General features: G+C 45.1%; 2 protein-coding genes across 7 annotated transcripts in view; one reads left to right on the plus strand and one right to left on the minus strand.

Moving 5' to 3' along the window:
* Positions 1-948: 948 nt before the first annotated feature.
* C1H21orf58 (chromosome 1 C21orf58 homolog) lies at positions 949-21,212 on the minus strand. 5 transcript variants are annotated; one of them, XM_053363475.1, is made up of 9 exons: positions 18,947-21,212; positions 15,872-15,929; positions 15,112-15,185; positions 13,256-13,408; positions 10,234-10,348; positions 8,356-8,495; positions 4,007-4,215; positions 3,319-3,387; positions 949-1,122 (listed from the first exon to the last, which is right to left on the minus strand). In XM_053363475.1, the coding sequence occupies exons 1-8, from the start codon at positions 19,004-19,006 to the stop codon at positions 3,345-3,347; spliced, it is 852 nt and encodes a 283-aa protein (XP_053219450.1). In that variant the 5' UTR covers positions 19,007-21,212; the 3' UTR covers positions 949-1,122; positions 3,319-3,344. The 5 variants fall into 5 exon arrangements, with proteins under 5 accessions (XP_053219450.1, XP_053219440.1, XP_053219460.1 ...); XM_053363465.1 differs by having other exon boundaries at positions 15,112-15,218; XM_053363485.1 differs by lacking the exon at positions 3,319-3,387 and having other exon boundaries at positions 15,112-15,218.
* Positions 21,213-21,868: 656 nt separating this feature from the next.
* Positions 21,869-24,942, plus strand: part of PCNT (pericentrin) — a 90,717-nt gene continuing 87,643 nt past the window's right edge. Inside the window, exons 1-2 of one of the 2 annotated variants that reach the window (XM_053363529.1) lie at positions 21,869-22,059; positions 22,594-22,716. In XM_053363529.1, coding sequence (XP_053219504.1) covers positions 22,021-22,059; positions 22,594-22,716 — 162 coding nt within the window. In that variant the 5' untranslated portion in view covers positions 21,869-22,020. The remainder of the gene's footprint in view (positions 22,060-22,593; positions 22,717-24,942) is intronic. The other variant, XM_053363520.1, reaches the window with a different exon arrangement.

Genomic DNA, 24,942 nt, shown 5'->3' on the forward strand with positions numbered 1-24,942 from the left:
GCTGTGTGCTGATGCAGACCTGCCCAGACAACAAGGGAAAATGCCCCTCAAAAGACACACGTAGGGGGCACACATAGATAAATGTACCCTGGGGTTCACAGAGCAAAGTTTGCAGGTCCATGGAAAGACACCCCCCTTTTCCTTCACAGCATAGACTCCACAGGTTTCCCTCATTAGTGCAATTCCCTTGTTAACCTATTGACAGTACTAGCAAACTGAATGGGGTTTCTCATCTCCACTATGGGGGATCTTTAGAAAAACTCAATAAGGAAACTGCATTTGCCTTTTCTTCTTATATATTCTTCCTACTTGAAGTATTTCCAATAAAACAATGTGATTTGAACATGATTCACCCACCCTGAATCTAATAAAGAAGATCGCAAACCTGAACGTTTCTATATAGACTGTTGTTGTTGTCTAGTTGTTTAGTTGTGTCTGACTCTTTGTGACGCCTTGGACCAGAGCACGCCAGGCACTCCTGTCTTTCACTGCCTCCCGCAGTTTGGTCAAACTCGTGTTAGCAGGGAGTCTTCTCTTCTCATGAGGTGGCCAAAGTATTGGAGCCTCAGCTTCAGGATCTGTCCTTCCAGGGAGCACTCAGGGCTGATTTCATTAAGAATGGATGCGTTTGATCTTCTTGCAGTCCATGGGACTCTCAAGAGTCTCCTCCAGCAACACAATTCAAAAGCATCAATTCTTCGGCGATCGGCCTTCTTTATGGTCCAGCTCTCACTTCCATACATCACTACTGGGAAAACCATGGCTTCTCTGAGTTATTCAGGCCCCTTCGCCATGATAAGGCAGTGATCCATGAAGGAGATATAGACTAGTTTAAAACCTATGTATAATGAAACCTTTGTATAATGATTGTTTTCTTTGGATGTATGTAACCAATTGTGTAACCATAAATACAACATACTATGAGAATGAAACAAATAGCTATGTATCAAAGATGCTAAAACTTTATTGAAGCAAACTATAAATGGATACAACTCTTCCCTTAAGCAGACATTGCCCAATGTAATCTTCATTTACTGCATTCCTTCCTTATTTCAGGTCACAAGATTGTTGTCCGCTTGCCTTCCAAGAAGGGGTTCACCGCACTCTTAATCTCATTTCATGCTGTAAAGAAAAGACTCCTTGCTAAATAGTTCTCATCACACATCTGAATGCCAGTTGTAGCAGATCCACCACTTACCGTACCACCAATTAATAAAGCAGCAGACTCACCCTGCTTACTGCCCCAATTAAATATTGCATGCACACCTCATGGTAAGCCCCTTAAAGGAATTTCTACCTTTTACCACATTTCATCTTGTGTTGGTGTCTTTTGGGAGGGAAAACATAGGGATTAGAGTCTTATGCAGGAGTCGGTTAAACAAACAAGAAAAGTTTTATTAAAAAGGAGTTTGTGAAATAAAGTTGGTTCAGGAAATGCATTCTTTCAAGTAGAAGTTAACTTAATACTTAAACTAAATATAAAGATGTCACTGGCTTCTAGAATAGGTGGTGAAAGGCTTAACTAAGTTTCTTCTAATTAGTTGTGACTAGTGTTATAGTTAAATACTTTTTGCACAGCACAACTTCCTTCACAGATTAATTCTTTGGTTCACAAGTGAGGGGCACTTTTCCTCAGTTCCCCTCTTTCTTAACAATCCCACTCCTGAGGTATTTGAATCAGTATAACAGACCCAGGGGATCCCCTCACCCCTTGAGACTGGCTTGGGAGTCTTCTCTTTCTAGAAGAACCCTCCCCTCCTGACTGGAATGAGACCCAGGGAGTCCATATTACCACATCTTCTCCCTCTCCTGCCTCAGACTCAGCCTTCCAGGTAACTCCTGTCTATCTTCCCCAGACCCTCAACTCAGTCTCCCTATCTAAGCGGCAAGGCTCCTTCCTTTGGCTATGGACAGTCTCCACAGAGCAGATGTTCCAGTCAGATCTGAAACAGTCCTCCCTCGGACAAATCCTCTCCTAATCCCTTTCTCCCACCCCAAATCCAGCCCTAACAGACTTATCTCCCTCAGAAACAGCTCCTATTATTTTCTCTCCAAAAGTGCTGGTTCCACCCCCTCCCCTCTGGCTTGCTGTCTAGGTATCCAATGGGAGAGAGGCTCCCGCCTTCTGGTGGAGTTTCTGAGGAAAAGCACCACCGGACTGGTCTGGCTCTGCTGTCTGTCTCTCACACCAGTCTTCAATTCTATTGTTATTTCTAGTATCCTGCTATCAACTCCTGCGAAAACCCTCTTCCTGATTGTCATGCCTGTCAAATGTAAATGTATTTGCACGCTGCATCTTTACCTTGCACCTGTGTGCCTTTTGCAGCACCTCATTACACGTGTAATATGACGAATCTATGACACCTTATACTGCCCAAAAACCTAAGCTAGAAGGCTCCCTGCTCATCTTTCGACAGAGTTCTTTGCTGCTCATCTGTAAGGATCCAGTTGCAACTAAGAATAGAAGATCAGAGCTTAAAGCTGCCTTGCTTCACTTTGCTTGGTTACGATCAACCCACTCTTTCCAACCGCAATAGACCCACAAGGGGTCTCAAACCACCCTTCGTATTTTTACAACAGTGCTACTGAAATGTTTTATTATTTTTAACTTCTCTTTCATTGATTCACTGTTATTCACCCATAAATAATCCTGAGGCAAGATGCTTACCTCTGTGGGAAATTACAGGCCGGTTGAGTTTTCAGCCAGCTCTGAAATCTTTATTAAAAATGTAAACAATGGCCTTATTTCTGAAAAGCTAAAAGACTGGACCAGGAATAGTTAATAGTGAAGTGAGAAGTGAAGTGAAAGCATATTGAGTGATGTGTCAGTTGAATTGTCATCTGAAGTGGTATCCAGAACTGGACCCCATTGCTGGTGGGGATTAAGGTGAGGATGTGGGCAGCTAAAGCATCTCTGGAGTAGATAGTTTAAGATGCAGGAAGGAGACCTCTATCCAGAACTGCCAGTTTCAGCCATTTACTGTCAGTGAAACAGCCAAGTACCCCCTTCTGGTGGGGACAGAAAGATGATCCCAAACAATGTCAGTCAGATTGGACAGTTCTGAATTATGTACACTATCCCTGAACACATACAGCTTCTTTCACCCATTTACCTTCTGATTTAATTATCTTCCCAAGAAAGGGATGGGCTGCTTGCCACCCACTAGATGCCCCAGTCATTGCTCATAAGGCTGGCTGCTTCAGAAACTTTGATCATCATCTTAACACTTATTATTACGTGGGCTCCTGGACTAAGAGGCCAATTTCACATGGAGAGAAGAACCAAATATGAACACAGGAAGACTGTGTTCTGGTTACCTTTGCTAGTCAGGCACTGTAGAAGTCTACAAACCCGGGGGTAATCCAAGCAGTCCATTGGTAGGTACACTTGGAAGACAGAACAAGCCATTAGAAATATGCATTCATTGCAAGGAATTAATTTATACATGCATCCTTGCTTTATCATTTAGAAGGCATTTATATGACACTTAAAAACTGCAGCATCCTATATATGAGTTTGCAGAGGGCTGGGAGCTCATATGAGACCTGGTGCCTGCCTTGACAATTGAGCCAAAGTAGCCTGAATTGATTACTTTCTTAGTTCTCAAAATAATGTTAGGTATTGTACAGTGGTACTTCAGTGTTCGAAAGTCTCTGTTGATAAACATTTCGGTTTTTGAACTCTGTAAACCCGGAAGTAAGTGCTTCGGTTTTCGAACACACCTCGGAAGTCGAACATACCACACAGCTTCCGCTGAGTGCAAGATCCTGAGAGCTAGCTGTCAGCTATTGAGTTTTCAGTTTTCAAATGTTTCAGATCTTGAACAGTCTTCTGGGAATGGATTACATTCGAAAACTGAGGTACCGCTCTATCTTTGTGCCTTTTTTACAGCCAGTAACAATATTGAAATAAAACTGAATTGGGAATACTGTAAGAAACCAGTGCCTTTCTGATGAAACCATGTTCCTAGAGTAGCAGCCTGTTGACTTACATATATTGACTTACACATACGCTGCAGATGTTGGGATGGGCAGGTGACGTAAATCAGATGGGAATCCTCCCAGTGGTGTGCCAAGGCCAGGTTGTATCACAGAAGGGCCCATGGAAAAGCCAAGCTGAGATGGGATGGCTGGCATCCCTGGAGGTGTGTAGTGGTGATGATGCACTGTTGGGGGTCGTGACTTCTCTGTTCTTACTAGAAGCGGAGCAGTCAGCTGCAGGTAGTTAAGAAGAGGAAGGTGTGTTACATTCACCCAGCTGTTGGGACAGGCAAGAATAAGGTTCAGATTCTGAAGCTGATCCATTTTGTAGCTTTTTGACTTAAGATCCCTCTATGTTTTAGCCCCACAAACAATTTCAATAAACCACTGGCCTGTTTCCTCTGCAAGAAATGTCAGGTAAAATTATAATCTTTCTTGTTGCAAGGTATGCATGTCTTTCATTTGTTTTATTTTTTTGGATCAAAGATCTTAGTAAAATCAATACTTCTGCATAGTAAGAAATGTTTTCCAAACGGTTGGTAGCTAATTTCTACCTGTTTCAATAAAACACATCTTGCTTGTCTTTTCTTCCATGCTCGGATTGGCAAGGGAGCAGAGCAAGTCGAACACCTTAGAGGAGGGATGGGGAACCTCCAGCATGTGTGCCAAACCTAGCCTGCCAGGGGTTCAACTTTGACCTGTGAGGCAGTTTCCCCCAAACCACGCCCACCTGCCCCACACCTTAGATGTGGGGGAAGGAGGGATGAAGCTGCCAGCGCACAACTGGGAGACTTAAAGTGCACTCCCAACTCCGCATTGGAAGGGAAAGCAGGATTCGGCTCTATTGCCTATCAGCTGATGGGTAGTAAAGCCAAAGTCTCCTGGAGTTTCCCCATGGAGAATTCACTCACACAGCAAGTGCCTACGGAAAGCAAACTCAGTGCTACCAAACAGATGAGCAGCCTGAAGCCCAGGTGATTTAAAGCACTGTGCAAGGGTGTTACTTGGCCTGCAATGCTGGGATCTGAGGAGAATTTGGCCTGCAGAGCCAAAAATGTTTTCCCCTCCTGCTTTAGAGATTAGCGTGGCTGCTCTACTAATCTCTGGCCAAATGCCCAGGAAAACAAAAGTCTTTGCCTAGTACCAAAATGATGACACTGTTGATGCCAGGTGGGTCTCCTTGGGAATAGCATTCCATAGATGGGGAGGCTACTACATAAAAGGCCTCTCCTTTCATCACAAACTTCTGGATCTCTTCTTGGAGGTGGCATGCAGAGAAGGGTCTCAGAGAATGATCTCAGGATCTGGGCAGGTTCATATGGGTAAAGGTGGTCCTTTATGTGTCAAGTCATGAGCTGCATAAGGCTTTAAAGGTCAAAACCATCCCTTTGAATTCAGTATATAAACCAGGGGTACTCAACCTTTTTATACCTACTGCCCACCAATGCATCTTTCTTGATGGTAAAATTTCTTTACTGCCCACCAGCGCTTGATGGAAGGAGGATTCAGCTTGTGCCGTAGAATCCCCTACTGCCCACCTAGAATCCAGAAACGCCCACCAGTGGGCGGGAGGGACCAGGTTGCCAACTCCTGATATAAACAATTGACAGCCAGTGCTGCCAGGTCAGAGCTTGTGCTATATGTCCATGCCTCTCTCAAAGAGGCACAAAGCACCTTCTTGGCACAGCCAGTGGTCCCCTCCCTGCTAAACGTTAGCACCTCAGCTCCAGGAGTTTCTGAATGAGATGGATTATCTAGATCCATTTCAATCTGGGTTTAGTCTGGATATGGTAATAAAATCATGATGTCTTCCAAATTTCATACAATCATAGAGTTGGAAGGAAACCCAAGGACCATCTAGTCCAACCCCCTGAAATGAAGGAATCTCAGCTAGATCATACATGACAGATGGCCATTCAACTTCTGCTTCAAAACCTCCAAGGAAGGAAAATCCACTACCTTCCAAGAGAGACTGTTCCACTGTCAAACAGCTCTTGCTATCAGAAAGTTATTTCTGATATTTAGTCAGAATCTCATTTCTTGGAACTTTGAGTCCTAGCCTCCAGAGCAAAAGAAAACAAATTTGCTCCATCTTCCATGTGACAGCCCTTTAAATATTTGAAGATGGTTATCCTATCATCTCTAAGTCTCCTCAGTACAAATCTTTATTACGGTCATAAACCAGCATAAAAGGGTAGGATAAGGTAAAGGTACCCCTGCCCGTACGGGCCAGTCTTGACAGACTCTAGGGTTGTGTGCTCATCTCACTCTATAGGCCGGGAGCCAGCGCTGTCCGCAGACACTTCTGGGTCACGTGGCCAGCGTGACGAAGCTGCATCTGGCGAGCCAGCGCAGCACACGGAAACGCCGTTTACCTTCCCGCTGGTAAGCGGTCCCTATTTATCTACTTGCACCCGAGGGTGCTTTCGAACTGCTAGGTTGGCAGGCGCTGGGACCGAACGACGGGAGCGCACCCCGCCGTGGGGATTCGAACCGCCGACCATGCGATCAGCAAGTCCTAGGCGCTGAGGTTTTACCCACAGCGCCACCCACAGTCATTTAAAATCTGAAAAGCGTTTTGGAAAGCTAAAAGGTATTAAAACAGAAGGTGAATATAAAAGTCTATAAGAATTTAAAAGAAGCTAGAAGAAGGCATTGGACGGGTGTGGAAGAGCACAAAAGGTTGAGATATAAAAAGACTTTAACTATTAATTTACAAAGCACTCTGATATGTTCATTAAATCTGGTTTGTGGCACAGGTCCTCCTCCGGCGAATTTTGAGCACTGCTGTGCAGAATCTAGCAACAGTGTGTCTTGTAGCAGGATTGATATCTGAGAGCAGCAGGGAGGTATAGAATTGCCCCGGGTGCTTATGAAGTAGTGGGGAAATCAGGCTAATACGAGTGTCTCTGTAGTACAGGCACCGGAGAAGGACGTGCTCTACCATTTCTATTTGTCCCGAGTCACAGGGGCACTGTCTCTCCGGGTAGTCAATCTTCCTGTATTGACCTTCAATAACGGCAGAGGGGAGGGCATGACACAGAGACAGGCTAAAAGCCCTTCGGTGTTTAGGAACTTTGAGTTTAGTTAGATATGCTATAGGGGGGGGGGCAAAGTACCTGGTGGATTCCTTGGTGTAAAGGGAATTGGGGTTGCTTGTGCGTGAAGGGTGCTGCAGCTCTAGACAGAGTTGCCTGGATAAACCTTTCCCTGGCTGGACAGCCCTTTCTCCATGACTGTCTCAGTCACTGGCAGAATCCGTCAGTGGGCGTTTTCTGAACTTCTTCCAACATAAAAATTCCTTCACTCCAAGTCTCCGCCTAGCCTCTCTGCGCGGAAGTCTCCTGCGCAGAGTGGGCGTGCCCAACGGAGGTCCTGGGCTCTCCCTGCTGCTCTCTGTGGAAGAGTCTCAGAGCCCTCCCTCCGCAGTCTCCTCTTGCTTCCTGGTGTCCCTCCTATTCCCTTCCTCCAAGGAAGCTTGCTCTCTCTCCCTGCTGGTTCCTTCTCCTGCATCGTCAGGGAGCCTTACCTCTACCCTAAGCTCCGATGGCAATTCCCTGACACTTGGCAATAAAAGTTGGAGTCCTGGCTAGATCCAAGTGGTGCTCTGTGTCTACTACGTGTTGTTTAATGAGTGCTTTAGCCTGATCATATCCCCTGTTAAGTGGAAGACCTGGAGAGAAGCCCAGGGATGAGACTTTAGTTGCCACTGCATGTTTCCACGTGGATTGAAAGTCATCGTTCACAGTTAGTGGGGCAAGGCCACGGGGAAATATAGTGTAAGCCAGTAATTGAATATGGTCACCCACACTCTAGCCTCCACTTCTGTGAAGCCTGTCTCTAGTCTTAGAGTAGCATTAGAGACACATTTTGGAACATGAAGGACTGACCTTAGAAATTTGGATTGTACAAGTTCTAGTGGTGCAAAATTGGAAAAGGGACCCAACTGGGCACCATAGAGAAGTTGTGCTATCGGCTTGGCTTCAAATAATTTGACTCAGTCTCCTCTTTTCCAGGCTGAACAAACTCAACTCCCTCAACTGTTCCTCATAAGGCTTATTTCCCACACCCTTGTCCTCTTGGTCACCCTCCTCTGCACACTTTCCAGATTGTTAACATTATTTAAGTAACAGTTACATGCTGCATGGCATGGAGGGGAGGAAGAGCTTCTGTGGAGCTCATAAGCTCACTTTTCAAATGTACACTTTCTTATTTGTTATCCTCGCCACCACTAGTTGCTGTGCTCATTGGCCCTGAGCTGTTTTGTTTCTCTGAATTTAACTTCAAGGAGACCATGTGAGTTATTGCTGATCTTCTCCTGACTCCCGCCTTGGCAATCAGTTAACGTTTAGTGTCCTTTAAAAACAAGTTTACCTGTTGTCCCGGGTGAAGCACAGGAACTCCATGCCCACCAGCTGCTGAATAAGCAGGTGGTGGCAGAGATTTCAACATCATGTTCTGCATAATAATCTGATGCATCTGTGCATTTTGCATTAGCATCATTTCCACCATATCTAGGAAAACATGAAGATCAGGATCAAGAGACAACACTCTGCTTACTACATAGATCACAACAGAATGCTAGGGAGAAGCAGCCTTCATCTTTTCAGCTCAGAAGCCTTTGAATAAAACCAGCCCAGCAGCGGCTCTGTCTGTTTCCTTTGTATTCTAAACTATGAAAGATCAGCAATATAAGTAACTTGGAATGATTATTTGCAAACTAGTAAACAGGAAGGAAGAAATAAAGATGCCTCTAGAATTCCTTTTATCTGTGGAATGGCACATACTGTGTAGTTGTAGACAACAGGTCTGCCAGAGGTTGGGATAATGCACCCACTGTACATGCAAATGTGTGGCAACCAGTGCTTTTTCTTTTTCTTTTTTAAGAAAAAAGGTGCCAGTACTGTATACCTTTGTGTATCCCCAGGAAAAAAGCACTGATGGCAAGACCAGTCCTTCACTCTGCAAGAAAACAGATGCGAAGAGCTTTAACTGTATTCTCTTGTAACTGAAGTGTCAATCTATATGTGATGCTGAAAATCGATGAAGCATCTCCTGATCTTTTCTGTCCTCGTGGGAAACACCCCAAATATCCAATTTTCCCAACTCCCATACATAGGAAAGAAGCTAGGATGGATAATTCTGAAGTCAGCCCATCCCTTCTAGTCCATTAAAATTTAGACTGCCCCACCAGCTGCATAAAGGTTTTTTCAAAGTTGGGAGTTCCTTCAAGTATCTGCTATGTCACACCTGGTTTGGCCCTAGAAGTACATTCCTAAAATGGAGATGGAGTAATTGGCAGAGGAGGAAAGGGACTAGCCATCAGTGTCTTTCTGCTCATTAGGGGTAAATGGTAGAAGGTAAAGGACCCCTGGATGGTTAAGTCCAGTCAAAGATGACTATGGGGTACGGAGCTAGTCTTGCTTCAGGCCAAGGGAGCTGGCATTTGTGCACAGACAGCTTTCCAGGTCATGTGGCCAGCATGACTAAACTGCTTCTGGCACAATGGGACCCTGTGATAGAAGTTAAGAGTGCATGGCAATGCTGTTTACCTACCCGCTGCAGCAGTACCTATTTATCTACTTGCACTGGTATGCTTTTGAACTGCTACGTTGGCAGAAACTGGGACACAGCAACAGGAGCTCACACCATCACATGGATTCGAACCACCAACCTCCCAACTGGCAAGCCCAAGAGGCTCAGTGGTTTAGACCACAGCATCACCCGCATCCTGCGTCATAGGGGTACCCAAAGAAAGACAGGAAGAGATCCTGGCTCTCCCCTTACTATGATTTGACTTTCCTACATACTTCAAGGGTTCACTCTGCTTTCCTTGCATGGAAGCATTCAGCAAAGTTTATAATCTCCATTGTACTATAACGCTCTGAAAATGTGGTGCAATTAAATAAACTCAGAAATAAGTTTGGTTCTATGTGGGATGCCAGCTTGCTGCAGTTTGTAGCAAGGCACACCTTAGTTCACGCAGGCATCTCTCCATGCTATGCTGTACATGCAGGAGGGATGATGTGAGGTGGAAAAAATGCTAGGCAAATCTGAAAAGGGCCTCACAGCCTGTTTCCATGCCTCTTTACTCAAAAGTAAATCTCACTTAATTCAGTGGATCTTAATCCTAAGTATGCACAGGGTTGTAAGATGTGCTGTAATTCTCTGCACATTTAACCTACATCTCCCCCCGTTTTCAATGCACCCAGAAAAAGTTCCCCCATTTTCAATGCATATGGGATTGCCCACCTTCCTTAATACTGCCAGAGCGAGGGCCTGGGCAAGGCTGCGGAGATGGAATCTGTGTAATGAGCGGTGGATGCTGAGGAATTTGCTGAATAATGGTTGCTGGCTGCTGAGGCAACTTGGAAAAGAAAGGAAGCAAAAACACAATAATAACTGATCAAAGTGTAGCCAAAATTCTAGACTTTGATTAAATCCTGTCAGTACTCAATACACTAAGCAGCAAATACTGTAAACTGATACATATTTTGTGTTCAGTTCATTATTGGACTAATCAATAATTATTATTTTTTAGTTTCTTCTATGTCTGGTTTGCACGGCACATTAAATCACCATTAAACTTAGAGGCATCATCAACAACTGCTAGAGAAGTATGTCTTTTTCCAAGGATTCCTTTTTTGGTGTGTAGACAGAACAAAATTGGTGCGTCTAAGTTACAACAAAACTGAGCCTCCCTCAACTTACACACATTTAACTTGTGTGCATTCAGCTTTACACATGTAGTAGAAAAATTAAAAAAGCAAAAAGCAGTGGAAAGGGGGTGGATTTATAGAGAAATGACTTGGCAATCCCACCCACCCTTGAACCTAATGTGTTTTGACTAGCTTTGGGCATGATTCCCAGAATGTAACTGCCATGTAAATTGCAGGCTTGCTGTATTCATATTCTATATTATTTCTGCAGGCATCAGTATCTCCTAGAGTGGACATTGTTGGCCTCACCTTGACCCATGGCCATGCTGGGGGTGGGAGTTGGAGTTCAGCAACGGCGTACATGGGTTGCCAATCTGTTTCCAGGCTTAATTCAAGGTACGCGCGCTAGCGTTTAAAGCCATAAACAACTAAGCCCCCAAGTATCTTAAAGACTGCCTCATGTCCTATAGTCTCTCTCAGGTGTTAACTGACTTTGGGTGGTTTCCCTACCCTTAGAAGTTCAGGTGTGTGATGGTGGAAGAGGGCCTTCTCTGTGGAAAGTCCTTGATTGTAGAACTCTCTCTCCAAAGAGATGTATCTGGCACCTTCACCAGTGGCGTAGCGTGGGGGGTGCAGCGGGGGCCGGCCGCACCGGGCGCAACATCTGGGGTTAGGGCAAATCCACGGGTTAGGGGCGCAAATCCATGGGTTAGGGGGCGCAAATCCACGGGTTAGGGGGCGCAAATTACTTGCCTTGCCCCGGGTGCTGACAACCCATGCTACGCCACTGACCTTCACTGTTTAGCTTGCCTGACTCTGCTTTTGTTTAAGAGTGGGACTTGTCCTCTTACTTCAACACCTGGCAAGAGTCATTTACAGCTAACAATTGCAGAACAACAGGATCCATTTTTGTGTAAAGCCACAATTATCTGATATTAAGGGGTTGGCCCAAAGAACAGGAGGATTATGCAGCTACCAAAAGGGAATAAAACATTTTGTAGGTCCTATGTGAATGTCAGAATCCTATTTGTTGCCTCCTAGATATGGGATCCTGCAGGGACCCAGTAGGGTTAGCTATAGATACACTATCAGAAAGTACTTTCTCTCATACTTTTTATGTTATGTGTGAAAGCTATTACTATGTGTCAGCTTCAGGTAATCGGCTTCCTCCCCCGCTCCCCCTTGGCAGTAGATAAGCAGAACAAAGAGAAAGGAGTCTTCTTACCAGCTACAACCTTTAATGATCACAATGAGAGAATAAAGACTCCATTTCCTAGGAATGGCGGTGCTCCCAATTAAGAGTCCCACCCCTTCCTCCCTAGTCACCCATGTCATTACTGCATCTTGTAACCTGAGCTCCTACCCTCTGTGCTTTCTGTTCTGCCACTTTATCAGCTATTCTTGACCTTGGGGAGAGTGGATGAATGATTTCCAGAGACAGTGAATCTATTACCTCTCTCTTTTCCAGTCTTTCTTCTCCTAGCTGTTCCCCATCCAGTATTTCTGTGGAGAGAGGCTCAGAACTCACAGGGTTAAGAAGTTCTGAGTGACGTCTCACATTTTGAGGCGTGGTTTTAGAATACTGAGGGGAGTGGTTTACTGTGTTTCTCTCAGTGTGTGTTTTTGCTCCGTTGCAAGAAAGGAGCAAGATGTGTGCTCTGTCGCCGGGAGATTTATAGCTGTTGTGTTATGCTAAGGAATAAAGACTTAAATCTAAGATAAGGAGACAGCCTGCGTCCAGCCTGAGTTATTGCCCTCACCACACACGAACGACGTTCCTGCCTCTGTTCCGCTGTGTTTACGTGCTGCTGGAGTCGGAGGTCCCTGGGGAAGAATCAGAGCCGCGCAGAGGAAGCGTGCCGGACCCCCCGGACTGGCTCAATTTCCCAGCTTCTGCCTTCTGAACTATGTCCCTTTGCAAACCACTTTTCCAAATCTATACTGTGGTACTTCGGGTTACAAACACTTCGGGTTACAAACTCTGCTAACTCGGAAGTAGTACATTGAGTTGAGAACTTTGCCCCAGGATGAGAACGGAAATCACTGCAGCAGGAGGCCCCATTAGCGAAAGCGTGCCTCAGGTTAAGAACGTTTTTGGGTTAAGAACGAACCTCTGGAACGAATTAAGTTTGTAACCCGAGGTACACTGTACTGTCCTCCTGCTCCTGGGAAGATTCAGTATCCTGATCTGGAGCAGGGGGAGGGGGAGGGGGAGGCTCCCGCCATTCCTCCTCAGCATAGTCCCTGACACTATGTTAGATTATCTGAAAGCAAAAAGTTTTTTTTAAATATTCTGCTATAGATTTCCCAAGCCAATTCTAAGTTTTACATTTACATTTTACATTTAGTTAGAAGTTTTGACTCAAACAAAGTTGATCTAAATCTTTCATGTGAAAAACTCCATTATTACACCTGTGGAAGTATGCTTTCACACGCACAGTGCTGGAGCTTTCATCTGTTAATAGGAATGATCAACACCAGGAAATTCGGGCCAGGAATTTAGACAGGATTATCCACTGCCAGGTTTCTGTTAATGAAAAATTGCATCATTCATCTATGCATCCATCATTTGCAGTTCCAAACTGTATAGTTCTTTTTTATAATTAGGCACTCACTGTCTGCTGGATAATCCTTGGCTGTTCAGGTGGAGGAGGAGGAGGAAGAGGAGGAGGAATTTGGTAGAAATGTTCTGGTTCTGGTCTGAAGTGCTTCCTCTGGAGTCTTGGCAAGCCACGTGGTAATGACAATTCTTCCAGAACATTTTGCTCCTACAATACCAAATATATAAGCTTTCCTTAAGAGGAAAAATGAGTTATGTTGCATTTTTTTCTAATTCACAAACCTTGTTATGCCAAGTGTATCGGTGAGAAATGAAAGATTTAACTATTTACTAAAAATATTTATAATTTTTCATGACATAGGAGACCAGTGACTGCACTTCCCAATTCCATTAAACATTAAATCTTGTTTGGGAGATTCTGGATTTGAAAGGAGCAATGACAGCATGGTGGGCCAACAACATTTGTATCTATTGGGAGACACAAACCTATGAGATTTTACCCAATGCATGGAATGCCATCAAGAATGAGAAGCCCAATGGGTTTAACATAAGCCAAATGTGAAAAGCAAAACTAACTTATTCAAAGAAACAACATAGCTCAGGTCCAGTAAGCCTAGTAACTCTCACCAGTAGATCTTGCCCCAATGAGGCAGTTGTGAGGCCTGAACATCCCCGTCTTTCCACAGCTCCCTAAGATTCCTCCTCCCCTGCATCCTTCCCAAGCAACCTCTCGGTCTTGTCTGTCTTTGCTCTGTCCTCTTCATACCTTTGTGGGTTATGGGAAACCAGGGAGGAGGGAAACTAGTCACTGCAGGAGAGGGAGACCTCTGGCTTCTTTAGCAGCCTGCCTGGTCTCTGCCTCTTGCCCCCCAGCCTTCTCCTCTGCCTCTGATTCTGGACTGCTCTCTGCCACAGCCTCTTCCTGCTCACTAAACCCTGTTGCCTCTTCAGCTTACACCTCCTCCTCCCAGTCTTCTCCCTCATCCCACCACCAGTCCCCTGGCTCTGAGCCTTCTTCCCTTGGGGGTCCCATCCACTCCTCCCACCACTCCTCTACATCTAGCCAATCCATGGCAGGCAGCAGCAGAAGGAGACGAAGCTAACTTGAACCACATAAGTTTTAGTTAAGTTGAACTGCTGTACAGCTATGTGCTTTGCCCAGACTGCAGGGTAACATGTTGACTGCCACCCCAGCCTCCAAGTGGTGTGAGCTTCCAGGGGTTCCAGGCACTCACACAGGGTTCATGTTTCCTTTTGGGAATGAGACACAGTGGAGATTGCGGTGTCTTTATATGTTTTATTTACACATATATACAACCTGAGCCTATGGTGGATGGGTTCACAACATTGACAACCCAAGAAGGTCTTGTTTCTCCCATAGCCACAGCCTTGGATTCAAGCAGAATTCAGCTACGGCTTTCTCTCTCTGCCTTTTCCAGCCAGCAACTTTTTTGCATCCAGCTCCTCGCTCACTCAACAGCAGACTCCCAACTCTGGCCTTTTGTCTTTCTAACTAACAGACAGTTTGGAAGGCCCCCCCTTCTCCCCTCCCCGGCACAGAGCTACTCCTCTGTTTCCTTAAGGACCCATCTTTAGCCAGCTGTTACCAGGCTGGTCTGGCTATTCCATGCTGGAGCCAAGAATTTTTCCCTCCAAAGAAAACTCTTAACAGCATCTTTAAAGACTTCCAAGAGTTTAACAATCTGACCTTATATATATGTGTGTCTCCTCAGAAGTAAGTCTTATTGAGTTCAATAGCACTTACTCTCAGGTACTCTCATTTAGGACTGCATGACTGCAGCCTTCATGTGTTGGAAGAAACTTCATAGTACTGAATCACGGAAATGTAGAATTGTACAGATGGAAGGGACCCTGAGGGTCATCTAGTCCAACCCCCTGCCTGAGACATACCCTGAGCTGCTGCAGAAGATCCTTTCTTCGTCTCAATGCACTTTGCACTGCATTGCCATGGCTGCCATAATTCCCTGCAAAAACAGTTGGAAAGAGTCTGCCATCTCCTTTAGTTTTACAATTTTTCAGTAATTTACAAAACAAAGGAAAGGGGGGTAGATAAAGGAGGGGGAAGAAGGCATTTAGTTGGTGGTTCAGTTATGGATCCAATTCAAGGCACTCAGCTAGTATTTAAAGCTCTAAATGATTCAGGCCACAAATATCCTTCACTACAGACCCTTCCGGGATTTCCATCACCCTCAGAAATTTGGGTAGTACCAGCCTGGGAAAGGACCTCTGTTCTGGAATTCTCTACCCACAAGGGGGTGTCTGGCACCTTCATTGTGTCGTTTTTTTGTCATATGCCTCTTAACCCTAGTTTTGACACCCAGGATGTGTGCTTTGGAACCCACTCTATTCTCTTATGTTTTAACTCTTTCTAGTATTGTATTGTAAAGTTGTTCTAACATGTCCTGGGACCACATGTGAAGGTAAATAATCTAATAAATAATGATAATATAGGGTGGATTTTCATTGTCTTCCTCACCATCAGAAGTCCTATTGGTCCATAGATCTGTAGTGGGTGGAATGCAGAGAAAGTATGTCACAATCCACATCTATCCCATAGTAAATGTCGAGAAATCCTGTTTAATGCATTTTCCCTCAAACCAACATTACAAATTGATTCATATGGAGATATGAGTGAGCTTTAACTTCTTACTTGCTGCAGAAAAGGAAGATTCCAAATCATCAATGTTTTCACGTTCATTTTCTAGTTTCTGTGGATCAAAGCAGAATGAGGATTAACAAAAAATTCAGAACCTCAGCTTTGACTGTCAACAAGTAATTGAACATCACAAAACCTACAAAGATTTGTGCAATCTGTGCGCTGTGAAAGTGGGGGTTGTTAGCACTAGTTTATGTTGAGTCCTAAAACGGTAAAGGACCCCTGACAGTTAAGTCCAGTTGCGAATGACTCTGGGGGTGCGGTGCTCATCTCGCTTTACTGGCCGAGGGAGCCGACGTTTGTCTGCAGTTTTTCCGGGTCATGTGGCCAGCATGACTAAGCCGCCTCTGGCAAAACCAGAGCAGCACGCAGAAATACCATTTACCTTCCAGCCAGAGCGGTACCTATTTATCTACTTGCACTTTGACGTGCTTTCAAACTGCTAGGTTGGCAGGAGCAGGGACCCAGCAACGGGAGCTCAACCCGTCATGGGGATTCGAACCGCCAACCTTCCGATCAGCAAGCCAAGGCTCAGTGGTTTACACCACAGCCTCACCCGCGTCCCCTGTTGAGTCATACTTAGTACTTAAAGAATGTTTTCACCAGAACCAGAACCCCTCTCCTGTAGCTCCTTCTTGTCCTAAGACAGTTCTTTGCAGCGTGCATGCATTCCTTCTTAGGATTTGATTTGAGTGGTTAGAGTGCTGGCGTACGACCCCGGAGACCAGGTTCAAATCCCCAATGGGGAACTTTGGGCCAGTCACTGCCTAACCTACTTCACAGGGTTGTTGTGATAATAAAATGGAGAGGGGGAGCTCTGTAGCGAAAAGGTGGGATATAAATGTATTGATAATTTATTTTCTATTATTTCACACAATTTTTATACTGCTGGATTGTAAAATAACAACAACCCTTGTTTGTAAAAATACATTTAGATCTCACTTTTCCTCCAAGGAGCTCCAGGTGGCATACCTAGTTCTCCTCCTGCCTGCTTGATCCTCACAACCCTCTCAGGTGGGTGAAAATGACTGGCCCAACTTGGTTATCCACTGAGCTTTATGGCTGCGCAGGGATTTGAAGCCTGATCTCTGTGGTCCTATCCTATTCCAGCACTTCATCCACTAGACCAGAGCTCTCCCAACTTTTCATGGTGGATTTTGACATGCATCATTTCACAACATAGTAATTCAGTTTCACTAGCAAACCAGAAGTTAAACCAACCCCTTACACACTAGCAGGTCGCGACACACAGTTTGGAAAGCTCAGCAGTAGGCTACCCTGGCTCTTTTCTGTGGCATATATAGGGGAATTCTTGAATAACTTATGGGATTGTGTTAGGCCAGAAATTAGGTAGTTCTGGGAGGATGAGTGGGTGAACATGCTTTTAGTAAGTTTAACATAGAAAAGGCTTTGAGAATGAAGGAAATTTGGTAAAAGGGAAGGTGAGAGATTGGTTGCATTATCATCAAATAAATGAAGTGTTTAAAATGGACAGTAAAATTGGCTTCCAGGTGGAAAAATCAAAATTGGAGACAGAATTGTTAGAACCAAGTACCAAGAATTTGTCAAAAATGTATAATCTGCTGCTGAAATGGAATACACAAGATGAAACGGTTAAATCAGCTATGATTAAATGGGCTCAGGACATTGGTCATAATATTTTGTTTGCTGATTGGGAAAAGTTGTGGACCACCGGGACGAAATTTACGGCATGTAATGCCTTAAGAGAAAATATTATGAAAATGATCTATAGGTGGTACATAACCCCAGTCAAGCTTGCAAAGATATACCATTTGCCTGACAATAAATGTTGGAAATGTAAAGAAAAGGAAGGTACATTCTTTCACCTTTGGTGGACGTGCCCGAAGATTAAGGCATTCTGGGAAATGATCTATAATGAACTCAAAAAGGTATTTAAATATACTTTCACCAAGAAACCAGAGGCCTTTCTCTTGGGTATTGTCGGCCAAGGGGTGTTAAAGACAGATACAACTTTTTTCATGTATGCTACAACAGCAGCTAGAATACTCATTGCGAAGTACTGGAAGACGCAAGATCTACCCACACTGGAAGAATGGCAGATGAAGGTGATAGACTACATGGGCTTGGCAGAAATGACGAGCAGAATCCGAAACCAGGGAAGAGAAGCAGCGCAAGAAGATTGGAAAAAGTTTAAGGACTATTTAAAGAAATACTACAAAATTAATGAGAGTTAGAATGATGTTGGATTGGAAAGTAAATGGTTACTATTAGTAATGGTTAAGACAAGGAGAATAAGGAAGATTAGCTTGAATTTTCATTAAAATAAGGGAAGATTTGCTGAGTAATTGATAAGAACTTGGAATACAGAGAAGGGAGGCATGAGGAAGTCGGGGAAGAAAGGTGTAAGAAACTAAGATATGAAATGGTACATGTTTTTTGTTTTGATTGTGTTTTTTGTTTGTTTATGTATTTGTTATATGTTTGTGTTGTTATAAAAATCTGTAATAAAAAATTATTATAAAAAAAAAGAGAATGAAGGAAATTTGGGAGGGGAAATAGCTAAGACAAGGCCTATTTCAAAACATGTTGTTGTTGTTGTTTAGTCGTGTCCGACTCTTCGTGACCCCATGGACCAGAGCACGCCAGGCACCTCTGTCCTCCACTACCTCCCGCAAAACATAAGCAAAACATATTTCAAAACATAAGCAAGTCTAAATATAACCAAGGAAGGTTAGTATGTTCAACTAGGCAGATATTAACTTTTATATTAGAAAGTTGGGAAGTTGATGCCTCATGAATAAGGGTAGACTGTCGAAATATATTAAAAAATTGTCCAGTAGCACCTTAGAGACCTGCACACTTCTTCAGATACACACACAAGGGTAGCCTGGACATCACATATTAGCTGTCACGGTGCTGAGTTTGTAAACTCCTTTGCTGATCAGCATGGATGGATACAGGGCAGAAGAGTTAACTAGTTAAAAATCCCGCTTTGGATATTTTTGCTTTGCCAATTTAGTGCTAGTTTGCAAAAACAATAGTGTTGGAAGTTATAACCTAGATATGACCTTAGAAAAATTACCTTACCTTCTCAAGGAGTTTGAGTTTGAGTCGAGTCATGTGATCAGCCACCTCCGAGTCTGTCATCCTGACAAAATTTCAGGGCAACAGGCTCTTCAAATCACAAAGGACAGTAGTTTGCTTTTTTAATGCGTGTTGCTTCTTTCTTCCTCCAGGCTCTTTGTCGAAATTTTCCATAAAGTTTCTGTGATAATTTCAGTCCCAAATTACAAAGGAAAAGAGAATCCTTTCAAATACACAGTGTCTCTTGCAGTGTGCACAGTATGGTTACTAAGATATTGCTCTGCTTGAACAACAGCAGCATTTTCTCAGTGGTTGCTGGCTTTCCCCATACAAAGTCACTAAGCCCAGCCCTGTGCGTTGCTAACATGCTCCTATGAATAACTCTGTTAAGCTCAGGTTACTCTGTAGCTGTTTGCATTGTCTGTGACCTAAACAAACTCAGGCACGAACCTGGTTCATATGAGGTTTGGTCAACTGAAAGAAAAAATCCAGTTGGGCGAGGCTGTTCTTGATACTATCAAATCAAATGAGGGTGTCAAACCAAGCATTTCCCAACCATCACTTAAAAGTACCTTAATCTAGGCAAGCCTCAAGGAAAGCCCAAACAGAAATTGGATATTGAGATAGCTCAGTCGGAAGAGCATGAGACTCTTAATCTCAAGGGTCATGGGTTCAAACCCAGTATTAGACATAAGATTCCTGCACTGCAAGGGGTTGGACTAGATGACCCTTAAGGATATCTTCCAACTCCACAATTCTATGATTCTGTGCATTAGACCCATCAGATTTTTCACTTTGCCAGATCTCCCTCTTTCTTCAAATTTCCTTTCACATGAAGTCACTGTACAATACAGGCAATACTTGTTTTGTGTGGGGTTTCTGTTCCAGACCCTCACATGCGTCAGCAGAGCCTAAGTCTGTTCTGCCCATTTTCATGTCATCTTTACAACATTTTGGGGCTATTTCCAAGTTCAGTGCTATGCGCATGTGCATGATTGTGTATCATTCGGACGCACCTAAATTGGTCCTTGCCTGTACAGAGAAAAGAATGCATACCTTTTGATTCATTAATAAATTGTTACAAACTGAATAAAATCAAACAGTAAGAGGTCCCGGACAGCAGATTGTCTCGAGCTAGCTGGTTCCATCTGGCAATACAGGAGCAAGTATAGAACTTCACGCTGTGCATAGAGTACAGTGGTACCTTGGTTCTCAAATGCCTTGGTTTGCGAACTTTTTCCAGAAGCGAACATGCTCCGTTTAGAGTGTTATACTGACGATTTGAGTGCCATACTTCCATTTTGAGAGTTACACTGAGGTCTGTCTGTTTTTGCTATTTATTTTGCGTTTTGTTTTTGCTGCTCATTTTTGGTTTTTGTGACTGTATGGAACCCAGTTCAGCTACTGATTAACTGCAGTACATTGTTTATTGCTTTCATTTTATAGATCAATGGTCTCGTTAGATAGTAAAATTCATGTTAAATTGCTGTTTTAGGGTTGTTTTTAAAAGTCTGGAACGGATTAATCCATTTTGCATTACTTTCTATAGGAAAGCGCGCCTTGGTTTTGGAACAGACTTCTGGAACGGATTAAGTTTGAGAACCAAGGTACCTTTGTAGTGTTTTTGCACGTGACATGAGGCTTAAATTTGCCTTTATAACTGTAGAATTCAGAAGACACACTGCATCTTATTTATGTTTTAGAAAGCAAATTAACCAATGTAGATTTTGAGCATGACATGTGAAAACACCTACAAATGGATTCAGAACTCAGTGGGACTGAGTTTTAGCATTTATTTCAGTGCCCAGGTAAACAAAAAGAGTACGGAAAATGAGGTTATATACTTCTTATACCAAGAATGTTCTAGGCATGGGTCTAAACAGTTTTTCATTTGTCCTACCGCTTCTCCCGGGGATACCGTTTTTTACCACTGAATCGGAACAAATGTCAATTCTTTGAAGTTTGTTACAATTCAGCAGTAAACAGCAGGTTTCCCTTGGGGAAAGTGGCAGGACAAGAGGAAATGTGAAAGGGCCCTTAGCTAAGATGAGTGCATATTTCAAATTTCCTGTGCATCGCAACATCGCCTGAGGGCGGGAAGAGAGAGCCAAGCAGGAGGGCCAGCCCAAGACATCTTACTGCTCCACGTCCAACCCCCAGCCCGCCCTGCTGGTCTTGCCTGCATTTTTGCCAGCCCCGTCTCCCCAACTGTACCCCCACTGCACTGCCAAAGTGGTGATTGTGATGCAGCGAGGGCAACAAGGCTGTGTTGGTGCCTCCACGTGATAACCACCACCACGTGTTATCGTGACAATATCATAAGCAGGTTCAAACAGAAACAAAAGGCAGGTGGAAATTCCCGCTCTTCTCAACCTCATTTAGTGTAAAAAGAATAATAATCAAAAAGAAGTTTTCAAAAATTGCCCTGCAGTTTTTCTTAAAATAAAAAAGATGCTTTTATATTTAATCTGTTAGCTGCCTTGAGTCTCTGTCAGGGGAAAATATAAGTCTCTATGACCCCCCCCCCGGGGGGAGGGGGGGGCTCCGGCCATTCCGGGCCGAAAGAGACGAAGGCGCCCACCCGCCCGCCCCTCAGCGCCGCTTCCCGGCCCGGCCCCAGAGCTCGGAAAAGGCTCTTTCCATCCTCCGGATGGGAGGGAACTGTGCAGTGGAAGGGGAGAAGCAGCCGCTGCTTCCCCCGGCGACCCGGGAGGCCCAACCCGCCTGCCGCCTCACGGCTCGCCGCCCCGCCCCCCGCGCGGTCACATGGGCGGCCTGGGCACCGCTTCCGGAGGAAAGGGCGGGACACAAAGTTGAATCGGAGGAAAAAAACTACACGGCCGCGTATCCGAGGCCCCATTGGCTACTGGCGCTGCTAATCTGCCGTCAGCACGGGCGCCCGGTGGGCGGCGACAGCGGGTTAGCCGCCTCTCAGGGCTCGCCTCGCCATTGGACAGCGGAGTTTGGGGCGAGGCAGCCCATTGGCTGAAAGTTTTTTTCCAGCTCCGACGGTTGCGCGGCCGTTGAAGCGGGCCTGAGACGCAGCGTCCTGAGGGGAGACGCGGCCGGCCGTGGAAATGGAGCGAGAGGCCGGTGGCGGCGGCGGCGGCCCGGAGGTGTTTCTTTTCTCCGCTCGAGGGTCGGGGCTGCGCCGGCTGGGGCGCTTCTGGGGCTCCCGCGGGGCGGCGGTGGCGGAGTTCCAGCGCCCGCCTCTCGCTTGAGGCCAAGCGCCTCACAGCAGCCGGCGGGCGGGCCGGAGGCTGGGCGCCCACAAGAGCCGCCGTCCGTCCCGCTTGGCGTTGTTGTGCGACTACAGTTCCCATGATTCCCGGCCCTGGGGCCGCGCTGGCTGACGGGAGTTGTAGTCCACCTTTCAGGAGCTCCGCGCAGAGCAGGTCCCGACCAAAGGGGGGAGGGGCGCCCCAGATTCATCTCTCCTCTGCCCCCAAGAATGACTTGCGCACCTTTCTCCTTCAACCCGCCACTGCAGATTGTTGAAGGCTCTTCAGGCCCTCCTAATAAGCATTCACTTAAGTCTCTGCAATAGTTCTGTCCTGCACCGATTTTTGTTTAAGCATTCTGAACAGATGGTGATGCGTTCTTTAATTATACTTTAAGAAAAGTCTTTAATGATATTTTCTTCTCCCTAGGTTCATGAGCAAGAACATTATTGTGAGGAAGAAATCAAAGAGTTGCACACTAAATTAAAGGAGCAACAACAGTTGCTACAAAAAATGGAAGCTACACACAAAGAAGAGATGCAGCAAGCGGAGGTACAATATTAACTACAGCAATAATTCAAAGGTCCTTTGCTGCTGCAAATACATATGAAATAGGTCATTTGAAATAAGTGAACACGGGGAAGATTATAAACTGAATCCTAAACCAATATCATTTTTAAAAAAATAATCTGTCAAATGTTCACAGTTATTTGCATATAGAATCAGAAATGCAGAGTTGTAAGGAAATGTGAGGATCAGCTGGTCCAACCTGCTGCATGTAGGAATCTCAACTAAAGCATCCATGACAGATGACCATCCAACCTCTGCATAAAAAAACTTCCAATGAAGCAGAGTCAATCGCTTTCCAAGGGATTCCATTCCAGTCTCTGGAGCAGGGGAAAACAAGCTTGCTCCATCTTTCATGTGACAATCCTTTAGTATTTGAAGATGGCTAGCATATCTCCTCTCAGTGTCCTCCTGTTCAGGCTAAACATACTCAGCTCCCTCAACCGTTTCTCTTAAGGCTTGGTTTCTAGACCCTTGAAAATCTTGGTTACCTGCCTCTGCACCCGTTCCAGTTTATCAATATCCTTCTTAAAGTGAGGTCCCCAGAATTGGACACAAGACCCCAGGTGTGGTCCGACCACGGTAGAATAGAGTGGTACTATGACTTCCCTTGATCGGGACACTATACTTCTGTTGATGTATCCCAGAATAGCATTAGCTGGAGACACTTCTTCAGGTATACTGGGCCAGCATTCCATAGGGCGGGTGCCACTACCGAAAAGGCCCCCTGCCTGGTTTCCTGTAACCTTACTTCTCACAGTGAGGGAACTGCCAGAAGGCCCTCAGCATTGGACCTCAGTGTCCGGGCTGAACAGTGGGGGTGGAGACGCTCCTTAAGGTATACAGGGCCAAGGACATTTAGGGTTTTAAAGGTCAGCACCAACACTTTGAATTGTGCTCTGGATTAGTTGTAGTCTCCCAGTCACCTTCAAAGGTAGCCCCATGTAGAGCGCATTGCAGTAGTCCAAGCAGGAGATAACTAGAGCATGCACCACTCTGGCGAGACAGTCTGCGGGCAGGTAGGGTCTCAGCCTGCATACCAGATGGAGCTGGTAAACAGCTGCCCTAGACACAGAATTGACCCGTGCCTCCATGGAGAGCTGTGAATCCAAAATGATTCCCAGGCTGCTCAGCTGGTCCTTCAGGGGCACAGTTACCGTATTCAGGACCAGGAAGTCCCCTTCACCTGGCTGTCCTGTCCCCCAGAAACAGTATTTCTGTGTTATTGGGATTCAGCCTAAATCCGTTAGCCACCATCCATCCTTCAAGTGCCTCTAGACACTCACATAGGACGTTCATCGCCTTCACTGTTTCTGATTTAAATCGGAGGTAGAGCTGGGTATCAGCAACATACTGGTGAACACCAAGCCCCAACCCCCCTGAGGATGTGGGAAATGATGTAGCCCCAAGGAACTCCACAAGTGAGTGCCCAGGTGTCCAAATCCTCATCCCTCAACACCACTTTCTGGACATAGCTCAGGGGAAGCAGCGGAACCATTGCATAACAGTGCCCCCAGCTCCCAATCCCTCTAAACGGTCCAAAAGGATACCATGGTTGATGGTATCAAAAGTGACTGAGAGATCAAGCGCAACCAGGAAACTGCTTACACCTCTGAACCTAGCCTGCCAAAGATTATTGACCAATGCAGCCAAGGTGGTCTCAGTCCCATGATAGGGCTGGAATTCCAATTGGAAGATATCCACATGGTCTGCATCTTCTGGGCATGCTTGGAGCTGTTCAATGACCATCTACTCAAACAGCTTGCCCAGGAATGAATACTGGGTGATAAAGATGGGTTTTTTAAAGAAGCGGTTTAATAACCACTTCTTTAAGGGGGTCCAGGATGACTCCCTCACAGAGGAGAGCATTCACCACCCCACTACAGAGCTCATTGGCCAGCCTTGTCTGGCTTGCTTTTATGAGCCAGAATGGGCAAGGGTCCAGGAGACAGGTGATCAGTTTCACTTGTCAAAGAAGCCTGCCCACATCCTTAGAGGTAATTATTAATAAGCTGAATAAAGATACCTTCCTTACTGTCTAGTGAAAGTCACTATCATTGTGATGTGGGAAAGGTGCTTTAACATTAACTTGTAGTACCTCAATTGTTACCATCACTTTGCCCCATTGTTAAAAGTGAAATCAAGGTTTGAGGGAAATTAGGGTACTAACTAAGCCTGGCCCCTTTCCTTGATGCTCACCTTTTCTGGTTC

Source organism: Podarcis raffonei, chromosome 1 (genome assembly GCF_027172205.1).
Source record: "Podarcis raffonei isolate rPodRaf1 chromosome 1, rPodRaf1.pri, whole genome shotgun sequence".
NCBI classification, from domain to species: Eukaryota; Metazoa; Chordata; class Lepidosauria; order Squamata; family Lacertidae; genus Podarcis; species Podarcis raffonei.

Bases quoted from the DNA above. Each gene is read 5' to 3' on its own strand.
- C1H21orf58 (XM_053363465.1), bottom strand. From the start codon at position 19,006: ATGACAGACTCGGAGGTGGCTGATCACATGACTCGACTCAAACTCAAA. The intron at 15,930-18,946 runs GTAAGGTAATTT...TTTGATCCACAG, and splicing joins AACTCAAACTCCTTGAGAAG to AAACTAGAAAATGAACGTGA. The intron at 10,349-13,255 runs GTGAGTGCCTAA...TTCTTTTCCAAG, and splicing joins CAAGGATTATCCAGCAGACA to TTGCCTCAGCAGCCAGCAAC.